The following is a 13,999-nucleotide window of genomic DNA, read 5'->3' as shown; positions in this document are numbered from 1 at the left end:
CTTTCACTAACAACTTTTTAGGCATCTCTATGTCATTTCATCTCCTACAGTTCCTTAGTAAATCAAGAAGCTCTATATTAGGGGTGTCAAATTTGTGGCCTGTGGGCTGGATCCATCATGCCCTGACCACACCCACACCATTTAGTGAACGGAGGAAAACTTGTGATGATATGCCACAAGTTTGACACCCCTACTCTATATGATCCATTAAAAAAAAAAAGAGCCCGCACTGGGGTGATGCAATCCAGGTGTCTATCACTTGTTCATTACAAGCAATGACCAAGACCTCCACCAATCCATGCACCAGAGCTTTGGGGTAAAATCCAAGTTTCTTCTGAAACCCAATTAGGTCCACCAGTTGCCAATCGAATAGGCCCCACTTCAGTTAGAGTAGATATGGCACAGAAAATTCCTGACACATGGAACAGTCATGGATGGATATAATTATTAATCCCACACTAAGTACAAAATCCAAGTTAATCAAAGATCCTCAACCAAGAATGAAGTCACCATCACTTGGACCCAGCTACATGTCAGGGACATGGAGCCAATTAGCACAGGGGGACAACAGTAAAAGAGCTGGTAGAATCTATTCATTTTTTCAAAGATCACTAGATCAAATTCCTACTTAACACAGCCAAATCAAATGTCCCAGATACTTCAAGAAGACCCAGTCAGAGTTCAACTCTGATACAAGGCTGAAATCCCCTATTTATTCTAGCTCTTTCTATTCATACCTATGGAGTTAGGTAAGGAAGCACAAAAATGTAACTTTTAACATGCTGAATATTTCAAACTGGAAATGAACCATATATTCAAGCATGTGTTTAAGGAAAATGTCAATGAATTTTGTTAAATCACACAAAGGAGGCAAATGGTAGATATTTTTCAATTAACCATGTAATGTATTTAGAAATTTTCATTCACTGGTATTTTTAGCATTCACAATGCATCTAAAGCACAACAGAAATAACAAGCATATTTTATATGAAATTTCTAGAGAAAAAGAAATGCTGAGTTCTATAAAAGCGTGACTTCAACATGCATTTTAAGGCCACAGTCAATATTTTCAAAACTTTTAATTATACTCAAACAGCTGGCAGCATAATTGACTCAAAGCCCCAGATTACCTTGATTGCTGTGTCATTATCTCTAATCAGCTGCTGCTTCTCATCTTCAAACTTTTGTAAAACATCTTGCAGACGCCTTTCTCCAGCAAGTTGCCACTGGTTGCTTTCCTCTGTCAGAGAGGAAATGGTTGCCTTAAGTTCAGCTATGATCTAAAAAGAAAACAGCATGCTAAAACTATTGCAACAGTAAGAAGTTATACATTTTGCAATGTATTTATCGTTGACACAAGAATTTGAGTTGGCAAACTCAACTGTGAAAACTAAATAGCTTAAATTAATGTTACATGCCAGCAAGCAGAAAATTCTACATAGAAAAGAAACATTGAGTTTGGAATAGTATAAACTGCTAACAAAAACATTTAGAAGAAAATTTTCCACTATGAAAGTCCCCCAACAATCTGCATACCAGAACAAAGCACATTTGTTATATAAAAAACATCAAATATAGGATTCCAATTTTCCACTTTACTGTAATGATCTGAAAACTGATAGTCTGAAATGCTTCTGCATATATACAGGGAAATGCAGCAAAGAGAATATTGAGTTAACTACCAAAGAAGGAAAATGTATTATATTATCATACGTTATACTAATGTATAGTGTAGTTAGTCTGCCTTTTTAGCATGATACAGAATAGTTATCAATACATTCATGTAGCTATTTACAAGCAAGTTTTCCCCAGTAATCTCTTCTACCTGCTCTGAACTATGTAGTGTACATTTAGCACTGTGCTAAAACAGGCATTCATTTCAGTCCCTGCATTACATCTTTGGTGGGGGTTCTTTCCTTGCCAAACCATCACTAGGAACTTTCCAAAGCTGAGTTGTTTTCTGCGGGAAATAGTGAAACCTAGTTTATTTGGTCAGGAGTAGATAATCTTAATCTAAAATATTCTTCAAAATATTGCTGCCACCATCCCCAAGTGATAAACTGAGACTTTTCTTATGTTATCTTCTTTCTGTTTTATCTGGAAAGATCAACATAGGGGATTGTACTCTGTACTCTTTACATAATCAACTGATTGTGAATGATTAAAATTTTATTTGACAGTAAACGTACCCTGATTTATTGAGATAAAGAGAGTTTCCATTTGTAAGTAATATATCAGTGTATGCTAGACTGGAGATAGCCTTTCTTTGAACTAGGAAGGGTGGTAATCTCTTCACTGTTAACAGGGTAGTTTGCTGTTGTAGTGAGGTTTAAACCAGTGGTAACATTCAATTTTTTTTACTGCTGGTTCTGTGGGCATGGCTTTGTAGGCATGGCAGGGGAAGGATATTGCAAAATCTCCATTCTCACCCCATTCTGGAGCCAGCCAGAGATGGTTTTTGCCAGTTGTCTGAACTACTCAAAATTTCTGCTACCAGTTCTCCAGAACCAATACCAGTGATGGCGAACCTATGGCACGCGTGCCACAGGTGGCACGCAGAGCCATTTGTCAGGGCACGCGAGGCGCTGCCCTGTCAGCCAGCTGAGTTCATCCTTTTTTAAAGCCATTTTTCATCCTCCCCAGACTCCAGAGCCTTTATAGGAGCCTGGGGAGAGCAAAAAGAGCCTCCCCGCCCCCCGGAGACCCCCCCGGAGGCTTCATGAGTTTCCCTGAAGCCTCTGGAGCGCAAAAAAATGGCCCTACGGGCAAACCGGAAGTCACTTCCAGTTTGCCCGGAGGTTCATTTTGACTGCTCCGGAGGCTTCGGGAAAGCATCCTGAAGGTCCCTCAAGTCTCCGGAGGGCTTCCAGCGGGGTGGGGAGGCTGTTTTTGCCCTCCCCAGGCTCCTATAAAGCCTCTAGAGCCTGGGGAGGGAAAAGAAGCATGCAAAAAATGGGGGTCGCGCCTGTAGTGCACGCATGTGCACTGGGAGAGTCGCGCATTGCATTATGGGTGCGGCACGCCCGCACACTACCCCCCTGCACTCCCCCCATTTATGGCACACGAGCCAAAAAAGGTTCACCATCGCTGACCTATACATATGAATTCTCCTTGGATAAAAGAAGAAGCAAATAAAAGCTATGCTCTCCAAAGATAATATTTTTTTCAGGATAGGGTAGAAAAGGCCATATATAGTTCAGTGTTTTTCAAATTTGGAAACATTTTAAAGGTTAGGGTTAGGGTTCCCCACCAAGTTCACAACCATAATGCAGCCTATACAGCGGTGGGATGCTGCTGGTTTAACAAATGGTTCGGTGAGCGCGTGCTTCACTCTGCGTCTAAAGCACTTGTCCACAGTGCGGAAAATGGAGCATTTAGAAGCTCAGCTACTTACCTTCCAAATCAGCAATGGTAAGTAGAATAGCATGGTGTGTGTGTGTGTGTGTGGGAGGAATCAGCTGTGCGGCATGATTGAAATGTGCTAGAAAGCAGGAAATAAAGGAGAAGATTGGTGGGGGGGAGGCAGGGACAACTGGTCGGAACTACTGATTCACCTGAGCTGAATATAACCTCTGAGCCCATAGGGACACTTGATTTACAAAAGGCTCACTTTCTTAAACACTTTCACATGTAATCAATTTAGAACTAAAGAGAGATTTTCTGAGCAGCAGGATAAGAGAAATCCACCGCTGGGGAATTCTGGGAGCTGAAGTTTCATACATCTTAAATTTGCCAAGTTTGAAAAAACACTGTTGTTAAAGCAAAAATGGAACATATGATTTATGGACTGAGTCATCCTCATAGGGGCATACGTGCTGGTTTGAAGGGGCATTTTTGTAACACCCTAGCAAAAAAAGCAAAAAATAATGCAATGCATCAATTCTGGCCAAAGTAAAAGCTAATCAAAAATTCAAAATTGTGATGAGGACAAGTAAGAAGTTGGAAGGTTTATTTATTTATTTCCCATCTTTATTTCTTTTGTAAATAATTCAAGGCAGCAAATACACAATATTCCTTCCTTAGTCTATTTTTCTCACAATAACAACCTGAAAAGTAGGTTGAGCTGGGAGAGAAGGCCTGGCCCATAGTCACTCAGCTGGCTTTTGCTAAGCCAGCACTAGAACTTATCCTGGTTTCTAGTCCAGCATCTTAATCACGTTTAGGAAAAACACACAGGTTTTGAGGATGGGAACCATTCATTTAAACACCAGTATCCTGAATATGCTGTTTAAGAACAATTTTGGTTCATAAAGACAAGTAGTTGCTGCTGCTGCTGCTGCTTTTATATTTATATACCATGTCAGGGAATTGCGCAGTAGGTGTCCAAATGAAGTTAGAGATGCTGACACAAACATATTGACATCTATATTTACAGAAGACAAAATAGTCCAGAAAACGGGAGCATCATGAGGTAAGACAGAGCACCCAGGGCACACAGAAGAAAAAGGTGGGAAAATGGGGAAACTCCCCCTCCACACCCACAGCAGCCAATCACAGCGCACACTGCCTCACGCAGGAGCCAGCGCTCTCCAATCAATCAACTATAACTGAGTGTTCTGGCTCAGTACACAACCCCAAGTCTGCTCTAGCTACTACATTTAAATACTTTAATGTACCACCTTTATATTTTTTTATAAATAACTCAAGGCAGCAAACATACCTAATATTTCTACCTCCCATTTTCCCTATAACAACTACCATGTAAAGTGGGATTGGCTGAGAGTAAATAGCCCAAGGTTGACCCGGTCAGTTTTCATACCTAAGAAATACTAGAACTTGGTTTCCGTCATGCAGTGGTTAGAGTGCAGTACTGCAGGCTGCTTCTGCTGCCTGCTGGCTGCGTGCAATTTCGCAGTTTGAATCTCATCAGGCTCAAGGTTGACTCAGGCTTCCATCCTTCCGAGGTCGGTAAAATGAGGACCCAGATTGTTGGGGCAATAGGCTGATTCTGTAAACCGCTTAGAAAGAGGGGTGTAAAGCACTGTGAAGCGTTATATAAGTCTAAGCGCTATTGCTATCTTCATCTGCACATGGAACATCTTTATCTTGACCTCCTTAACTCAGTCCTTCAATCCAGTGGTGAAATTCTATTTTTTTTTTACTATCGGTTCTGTGGGCGTGGCTTGGTGGGTGTGGCAGAGGAAGGATACTGCAATATCCCTATTCCCACCCCATTCTGGGGCCAGCCAGAAGTGATATTTGCCGGTTCTCCGAACTACTCAAAATTTCCGCTACTGGTTTTCCAGAACCTGTCAGAACCTGGCTGAATTTCACCCTTGCTTCAATCCTTATTTCATGAAGAAACCTTCCAGATTTCCATTCAAGCTCCTTTTTTTTCCTGCCTCTTCTATTACTCTGATGCCAGGTACTTTGAAGTTTGGTTCAGAAGTATACTATTCAAGATGGTTATATGATGTATCATGACTATAGTTATTACCAGGAGTAGTACAGATTTTTTGGTCCTTATAATACTACACTGCAATCAACTATCCTGCAATGGTTTTTGTGTCAATAAACATGGTGGAGTGATATTCTAAGTTTGACGTACTCATCTAACCCTACAGCTTTGCATGGGAATTCTGGTTCATGAAACTTTTTCATTTACTTAATTTTTATTTATTTATATTCATTTATTACATTTATATGCCACCCTTCTCACTATTCAAAGCAGTTCTGGGCAGCTAACAATACAATGCAAAGCAAATATAATTTGCTTAAGAAGAATAAGATAAAACTAAGAATCAAGTGCACAAAGCAGTAGGAAGGTAGGTGCTCCTCTATTACTGCATCAACCATCTTCAGCATAAAACATTCCCATCGGGGCCCCAAGCCATCCAGCAGCATAATGTCTTCAGGGCCTTTTGGAAGGCCAAGAAGATGGAAGCAGATCTCATTTCTGGTGGAAAGATGTTCCAAAGGGCAGGGGTCACAGCAGAAATGGTTCTTTTCCTAGACCCCACCAGTTAGAATTCTTTGACTGATGGGATTTTTAGCAAAACCCTTCTGCTACAGTGAGTGGGACAAACACTCCCACTGAAGCAAGACAATTCCTCAGATGACCTGGTCCCATGTCAGGAAGGGCTTGATAACCAACACCTTAAATTGGACCTGAAAGCAAACTGGCAACCAGTGCAGCTCATGCAACAGAGGTGTTGTTACTATGTGCCACCTTAGAAGTATCTAAACCTGCCCGTACTGCTTTCTGTACAAATTGTAGTTTCTGGATATTCTTCAAGGCTAGCTCCAGGTAGAGCGAATTGCAATACTCACGAACACATTGAGCCCAAAATTTCTGTTGTCAAGGCAGACAGTTGTTAAGTGAGCTTTGCCCTATTTTACCACCTTTCTTGCCATAGTTGTTAAGAGAATCACTGCAGCAGTTAAGTTACTAACACGGTTAAGTAAATCTTACTTCCCCACTGATTTTGCTTGTCAGAAGTTTGCAAAAGGTGATCACATGGCCCCAGGACACTGCCACTGTCATAAACACATGCCAGTTGTCGAGTATCCAAATTCTTATCACGTGACCATGGGGATGCTTGCAACGGTTGTAAATGTGAAAAATGGCCACAAGTCACTTTTTTTAGTGCCACTGTAACTTTGAACTGTCACTAAACAAATGGTTGTAAATCGAGGACCACCTGCAGTCCAAATGAGAGATGACCAGGGCATGAGGGATTGAGCTGACCTTTAGTTATCTATCTGAATGAACCAATATAATTTTACAATTTCAACCACACCTGAGATATTTTCTACAAATGGAGACTGTATCCAGACTTCCTTGCTGACCTCTTTCATTATTGTGAAATCCTGTCTCTGAGTTTTGCAAAAGATCCAGCTGTTGCAAGGGCTGCATTCCTCATTGTGCAGATGAAACCCATTGCCGTAATTCCTTATCACAAGGCTTTTACAGAGGACCTGGCATATAACTCCTTGCATCTTCACAACTAGCTGGTAGCTAAGGCAGCCACCATTAAATAAATTTTCAGTGATTCTTGAGCCTGCAGCTAAACTTTCTATTCATTTACTCTTTCTCGGAGGTTGTGTTTGCACATGTAGTCAAAAGGTAAATCCCCATTTACACGAACATGTTTTTCAGATAAGTAAAGAGAAGTTCCCACTCACAGATTTTCACCGATATGGATAATACCCCAATATTTCAAAGGTGAGCAGAAATAGATTTTCCCCAGCTCTCCATTGCTGGTAAAGAATACTTGATAGGACATAGGAAGATTATCCAAAGCCCTTCCTTTTTGGCTAGAGAGCAAAACAGTTCAGTCATTTTGTCATCCACAAGAGGGGCAGGGGGAAAGGGGAAAGGAGAGGCTTGCCTGAACAGATTTTTTTAAAAATTCCTTTAGGCCTCACCCTTTCTGGTAAAGAGTCTTCTTCTCAAGGGACAGTGAGCAAGATTGTGGTTAGATACAAGAAACATTAAGGGAATGAACACATCCTCAGATAATGAAGGCTTGGAATGAGAACTGGGGAAAGCCAGGGGAGAGTTGGTTTCTTGGAAAAAGACGAAGCTTGAGAAAAACAAAGGGCAACACCCCAGGTTTATGACAAAGTGAACTGTATGTGGTAATGTGCCAAACTGATTTCCCTGGAGAATGGAGGTTAAGGAGAAGCTCTAGATCAGGCCTCATACAAGGTCAAAGGAGGAAAGAACATCATTCAAAAGTCTCTGATCAACATCTGGAAATCTGTAAGGAGCAAGGTTTATCCAGATAAATCACTGAATTACTGAGGAACAAGAACAGCAAAATGAAATACACTGTCAGGCATTTCTGCTTTATTTTTTGTGGGTGTGTCTGCTTGATAGTTTTTTGGAAATTGCCCTTGGTAACTTTTGTGTTTGAAGTTTGGAAAGCCAACTTGCTTCCTGTATTTTTGTTCCTTCTTAAGCTGAGCCACAGATCTCCCTAATGTAGGTCTGTACCCAATCGCCCCAATAGCATTTTATGGGACATGGATTTTAAGACATTGTTTGCTACCTTGCTGGAATTATGTTCTTCCTTTTTTCCATCTGTAATTCACTTTGTATGTGACTTCCTAAAGCTAAAAGGAAGTTTTAAATTTTTTTTATTTTTAACAGTTAATTTTTAAAATATAAATTGTGCTTTTGTTCCAGACAGAGGGGGAATTATTTTCTCTGATCACACTCCTAAAATTACAATGACCAGGAGGTGGCAGTATAGAGTTCATGTTCCTTTTTCATTATTTTTGTTACAATTATTGTTAATTGAATTCAGCAGAACTTAAAAGCACTGGCTTTTTGACTAATCTTACACATATATATCCAAAGTCTAATGCCAATAAAGCTTTTTCATAAGTGCTGCTTAAAGTCTTTTTAGACTGAAGGCCGTATAAATGAAAATATCTACTTGTGCTGGTTTATGACAGTGACATTGCTATTTCGTTTCATTTCAACTAAAATTTTATTCCCTGGCAAGTCAATGGTCTTCAGAGTATGAGATCCACTATTTATCTCAAACTCTGTTGTGATCAGAGAAGGAGGAAGCCAGGTCAAAGTATCCCCCCAAAATAGGTAGCAGCAGCAGCAGAAATGCAGCCTAACAGATGCTCCATAATCAGAAGGTAGGGCAAAGGAACAGGCAGTACCAGAGGACTTGGGGGAACTTAGGCAGGCAACCCAGCCCTTCTCAGCTGCTACAGCATGGCATGGCTAATTAAATCATCAATTCCCCTGGCCAGCTGACATATATATATATCCATGTTACAGCAGTGTAGATTCCCAGATATGTCAAATTGTAACCTGTCAGTGAATTTTTAACCCTCAGCTGCTGCAAAAGGAAATTGGCACTTTCCACTTCTTAGGTCTCTTTCTGCCCCCCCCCCCCCAAAATCCTGTAGGGATAAAAAGTGTGGCGTGATCAGCGTCAGTGCTATTATTCACACCCACCAATTACCTACCCCTTTTCACTCGTGTGTGGCAGGAAACACACAATATAACTCTAGACCAGTGATGGCGAACCTTTTCGGCAACAAGTGTCAAACCGGAACGCCTGTGCATGTGCGTGCACCGGAGCGCCGGAAACCCAAAGACAGCTGGTCAGTGTACATGCGCGCACCGGCCAGCTGGTCTTCGGGTTTCCAGCACACGCATGCACACCGGCCAGCTGGTCTTCGGGCATGACTGAGCACCAGAAACCAGAAGGCCAGCTGGCTGGTGTGCGCAAGGCTGTTTTCAAGCCGTTTTTCGGGCCATTTTCAGATCGTTTTTCAGGCTGTTTTTTTGGCTGTTTTCAGGACATTTTCTGGAGCTCCAGAGACCGCGAAGACCAGCTGGCGATGTGCGCGCCGGAAACCAGAAGAGCAGCTGACGACGGCGCAGGCCCACAAAGAGAGCTCTGCATGCTACTTCTGGCACACATGCCATAGGTTCGCCATCACAGCTCTAGACCATGGGTGTCCAACCTTTTAGCTTGCCTGGGCTGCACTAAGTGAAGAGGAATTGTCCTCAGCCCCATATTAAATATATAGTATAGCTAATGTATCACCAAAAAATCACAGTTTACAATTTTGTGGATTACTAGAAGGTCCAGGGCTGGGTGCATGTGCCAGCTCTAGACAATATTTCTCTGAAACTGCATAATTCATATGTGTGTTCCTAGATTAAAGAACCCTAGTCAGTCACTTTGTCTTTTTCAGAATATTTATGGGTTACAGTATGGAGAGACTCTGCAAGTGAACAGAACAGTCTTTGGTTTATGTTATATAACAGTTTAATATTGAAATCTATGCCTTGTGATTATAATGAACAAAAGTTGAATTACACAACTGTGAATGTGAATGTTGTCTTTGGTTACTTGTTTTAAATTTTGTAATTTAATTGCTTCTAAAGGTTGGACTACCTAATACACTTATTTACAACAACCTTCCCTGCCTTGGCACTTTCCAAAAGTTTTTGGATGGCAACTCAGCCATTGTCTGTGTTGGCTAGGCAGTTTGGAAATCTGGAGCAAATCTGAAGCAGACCAGATTAAAAAATGATAACTTGGTGTAAACTCTACTGAATACCGTTTGACTGAGTTTGTAATAATGCAGAGGGGATCACATAGTAAGGATACTGAAGCATTTGTCCATATAAAAATACCCTCAAATATTAAACTGAATTCCAGTAAAGCAAAACAATCTATGAACTATTTTGCAGTTTTTTAACTTGAATATTTCATTTGATTTTGTAGCCAGAAAAATAATTCAAAGGCAGCAAATGTCGCTTACATAATGCTATAGAGTAACAGGGGCGTGAAAAATGAAAAATATGTTTTGTTTCAAAGCTGAAACTATTGCATTCTGGAAGTGCTGCCAAATCAGCACAATTAGTCAAAGCAGTGCCTGTATTGGAACACCACTGGCAAGGGGAATGAGGTGAGAGAAGGAGGGAAGGGATCAGAAAGACCAGGAGAGAATATCCCAACAGGGGTAGTCTTTGTTTCTGCTGAATCACAGCTAAATCTGAAATAGTTCAGCGGAAGCAAGACTCAGAATGCTTTAGCTGTTCTGGACTCTGCCCACAGCAAAATCCAAAGGGATCCCAGAGAGTTTATATGGGTCAAATCTGTTGCATCTTCTACTCCATGTTGTCTGTCCATTGAGTCACCCATCCTAACCTTCTTAGCATCTTCTACCCTATCTCTCCTCTGCTGGGGATGTCCTGATTCTTCCAGAATGTTTCCCCCACCCCCTCCCACATCAGTTGCTATTATCGTTGCTAATGCTCCAGTGTGACATATTCACCACTGATGATCCAGGAGGGCATCCTGTGCCAGTCCCAATCTTGCCAGGGTCTTCACTCGGCATCCCCTCAACAGCAACTGTTGCAGATGTCCACCACGTGCACCTTCACAACAGATAGTTCTCTGTCTTAGCTTTCTCTTACTGTAACCTTCACACACACTCCACTTCAGTCTGGAACATTTTGTTCCACAAATTGCTACAAACTTCCAAAACAAAGAAAGCTATGTTTTGAACAGGGACCTACAAAATTAGATGTTCCATGCAGGTTAGGTAAGTGTGTGAATGAGATGGCTGGATAGAGTCACCGAAGCACTGGGCGTGAGCTCAAACAAACTCCAGAGCAGAGGTGGTATTCCGCCAGTTCGCCCCATTTCGGGAGAAGTGGGCGTGGTGACGACAGAAGGCGACACCCACCCACCCAGACATTATCACAGATGCTCTGTGCATGCGCAGAAGGTTCTGTGGGTGCACAGAAGTGCCGCACGTGAGCAAAGTGAGTGTGCATACACGCTCCCGGTTCCAAACCGGTAGCGAAGATTACAGCATTTCATGCCTGCTCCAGAGGATGGTAGAAGACAGGAAGGCCTGGAGGAATGTTGTCCATGGGTCAGACACGACTTTGCAACTAACAACAACAAATAAAACATTTTGCCCATCTCTAGACTGAATCCATTCCTTTTAAAACAATCCAGTTTTATACTTCAATTCACATAAAACGATGCTCACATAGCTTCTAAAAGCAGTAAGCAAACCAATGGTGAGGCACTAATATTTAGGGAGGAAGGAAAAGAAATATTTATTTTGACCACATTTAGAAACAAGTTCTTGAAGTACTTTTTTTTTGATAATGGTCCAGGCAACGAATAAAAAATGAAGGGACCATACAAAATTTACAAATGACCTATTGTTAACATTACAAAACTGTGTTTAAATGGTAGTCAGGCTGTTGAAAAATTAAGAGAAATGAAGGTGACAGAATTATACGCTAGATGAAGTTCAATTTTAAATTTCTAATAGCAAAAACACATCTTAAACACGACCATCTTATTAGCCTTCTTTATATACAAGCAAATACTCATCCACACTGATTAGAAGCATGCTCATTTGTTTCCCAGAATATATTTACACCCTCAGTGGAGTAAGCATTTCAGGTTTTTATATTTTAATTGGGAATAATTATTTCCATGCTGTCTACCATGTTTCTCAGAAAATAAGACCAAATCTTATTTTCTTTTAGAGTTGAAAATAAATATTTGGGCTTATTTTCGAGGTGGTCTTACTTTTTTCGAGGTGCAGTAGGCCAGACTTGGTGAGCCGGATGCGCAGTGGACATTCCGTTGCCTCCATTCTGAACCTTCAGCGTTCGGAATGGAGGTTTTTGGGCCAATTTTCCTGCCTGCCATCCTTTCCTCAGTCTGTGCTAGGCTTGAGGAATGGATGACAGCAGGGATGGGTTTCCAAATTTTTTACTACTGGTTTGCTCGCGCGAGCTAGCGCGCACAACGCTTCTGCACGTGCAGAAGCATCCGGGCGGAGCCTCCCACCGCCACTACTACCGGATCAGCCAAACTGGGAGCAACCCACCTCTGCATGACAAGCAGGAAAATCTCCCGCTCCATTTTCCTCCTGTTTGCCAAAAAGCCTCCCACGAGCCTCCCAAAAAGAGGGAAAAAATAAAGCAGCTGGCTGTGGAGCTGCTGGTTTCGGGAAAGCGGTCTAACAAGCAGAAGCGCTGCACCCAGAAAGAGAAGGGCAAAGGCAGTATTTGTGCTGTCCCAAGGGGCCAGCGGGCTTCAGCTGTAGCCTGACAGTTCCCCCCACCCCACCCTGCCACTTATGCTGGCCACACCCATCTTCTAGGCTTATTTTTGGGGTAGGGGTAATATTAGGCCCATCCCCCCCAAAATTAGGGTTGGGCTTATTATTGGGGTGGGCCGTGTTTTCGGAGAAACAGGTATATAAATGTACTGTATGTCTACTTGCAGCTGAACGTTACCATGAGAATTTCATGGACATGTTCAAATAGATTTCTTGGCATCTATATGGAACTGGTTGCCACGGCCTATGTTCTTTCCCAGTCTAGCCTACACACTGGGATTTCTTGGAAGCCTGACATCCACCTTCTAACCAAATTTGACCCTGTTTAGCTTTTGCAAGTTTGATTACGGTGCAATAACATCTAAGCCAGACTGCATAATGTTCAGGAGATCTATTTCAAGCAACTTTTTTCATTCTGCTTGTGCAATAAAGTAATCAAATCCCAGCAGATCTAATGCTCAGGGAGGAGTTGGTGCAAGCCTTAAAATAATTATTTAGTCTTCCTTTCCTTTCCGCATTATCTCTCTACTGATAACTACATTTATGGCTTCCTACAACTTTCCTAATGATGCAAAATGGGGTTCCACCAGGCTATACTGATGTTAACCCATCAGTATTCTTCTTCATAATTAAGATAGTGGAGATAAGTATTGAGTAAAGGTAATTTTGTTGGGCTTGCCTTTTAATCTTGATACTAATAGCACAATCATCTATTGAACTATATTGTAGAAATCTGACTCTTCCTCTCCAAATAAGAAGGAAAAAAATGAAGCAAATGCCGTTTCCAATTTTGATAGAAGCCAGTAACTCAGTTTATAGAGTTACCAAAGTAATCAAGAGAAGGAATATGTTGATAATTGGGGGAACCTCTGGACAGGTCAACATAGTTGTTTTAACTGGTGGACTGATAAGAGGACAACTGGTCTTCTTGAAAGAACTTGATCCAAAAAGGTAGTGCTAGATAGGAGGAATCTACTTAAAATTACTCCCTAAATGCTATCAGTGCTTCTACATTCAAGGATGATGCTATCATAAAGACTATATCTGCACAGGGAGAAAAATTAAAAGGCAATATAATCCCCCAATACTAGTGTCTTTCGTGGTAAATATATTATGGGGTAAATAGGGTTGAATTTTCTAGCGCCATGTAACGGGAGTGAGCTTCGAAAGCACGTAAAAATACAAATGCCTTCGGTGTTTAGTGATGCCGGCCACATGACCATGGAGACATCTTCAGACAGCGCTGGCTCTTCAGTTTTGAAACGGAGATGAGCACTGCCCCCTAGAGTAGGGAACGACTAGCATATATGTACAAGGGGAACCTTTACCTTTACCATTTTTATGGGGTAATATACTCACAATAAATTATCATCATTGTTTACCCCACTCAAATATGACAAATATCTCCATGTTCAAGTAG

The 13,999-nt window shown here is 41.5% G+C and overlaps 1 protein-coding gene across 5 annotated transcripts in view; it reads right to left on the bottom strand.

Annotated features, from left to right (window-relative positions):
- The window catches only part of CEP112 (centrosomal protein 112), a 308,615-nt gene that overhangs the window by 76,609 nt on the left and 218,007 nt on the right, over positions 1–13,999 (bottom strand). For all 5 annotated transcript variants that reach the window (XR_014175685.1, XM_081956682.1, XM_081956685.1 and 2 more), the window contains one exon: positions 1,131–1,280. Coding sequence is in view for 4 of the 5 variants with exons in the window: in XM_081956682.1 (XP_081812808.1) it covers positions 1,131–1,280 (150 nt within the window). In the remaining variant the exon portion in view is untranslated. The remainder of the gene's footprint in view (positions 1–1,130; positions 1,281–13,999) is intronic.

The sequence above is a fragment of the Natrix helvetica genome (genome assembly GCF_964273705.1).
Source record: "Natrix helvetica genome assembly, chromosome: 1".
NCBI lineage: Eukaryota > Metazoa > Chordata > Lepidosauria > Squamata > Natricidae > Natrix > Natrix helvetica.
This window is presented reverse-complemented; position numbering and strand designations above follow the sequence as displayed.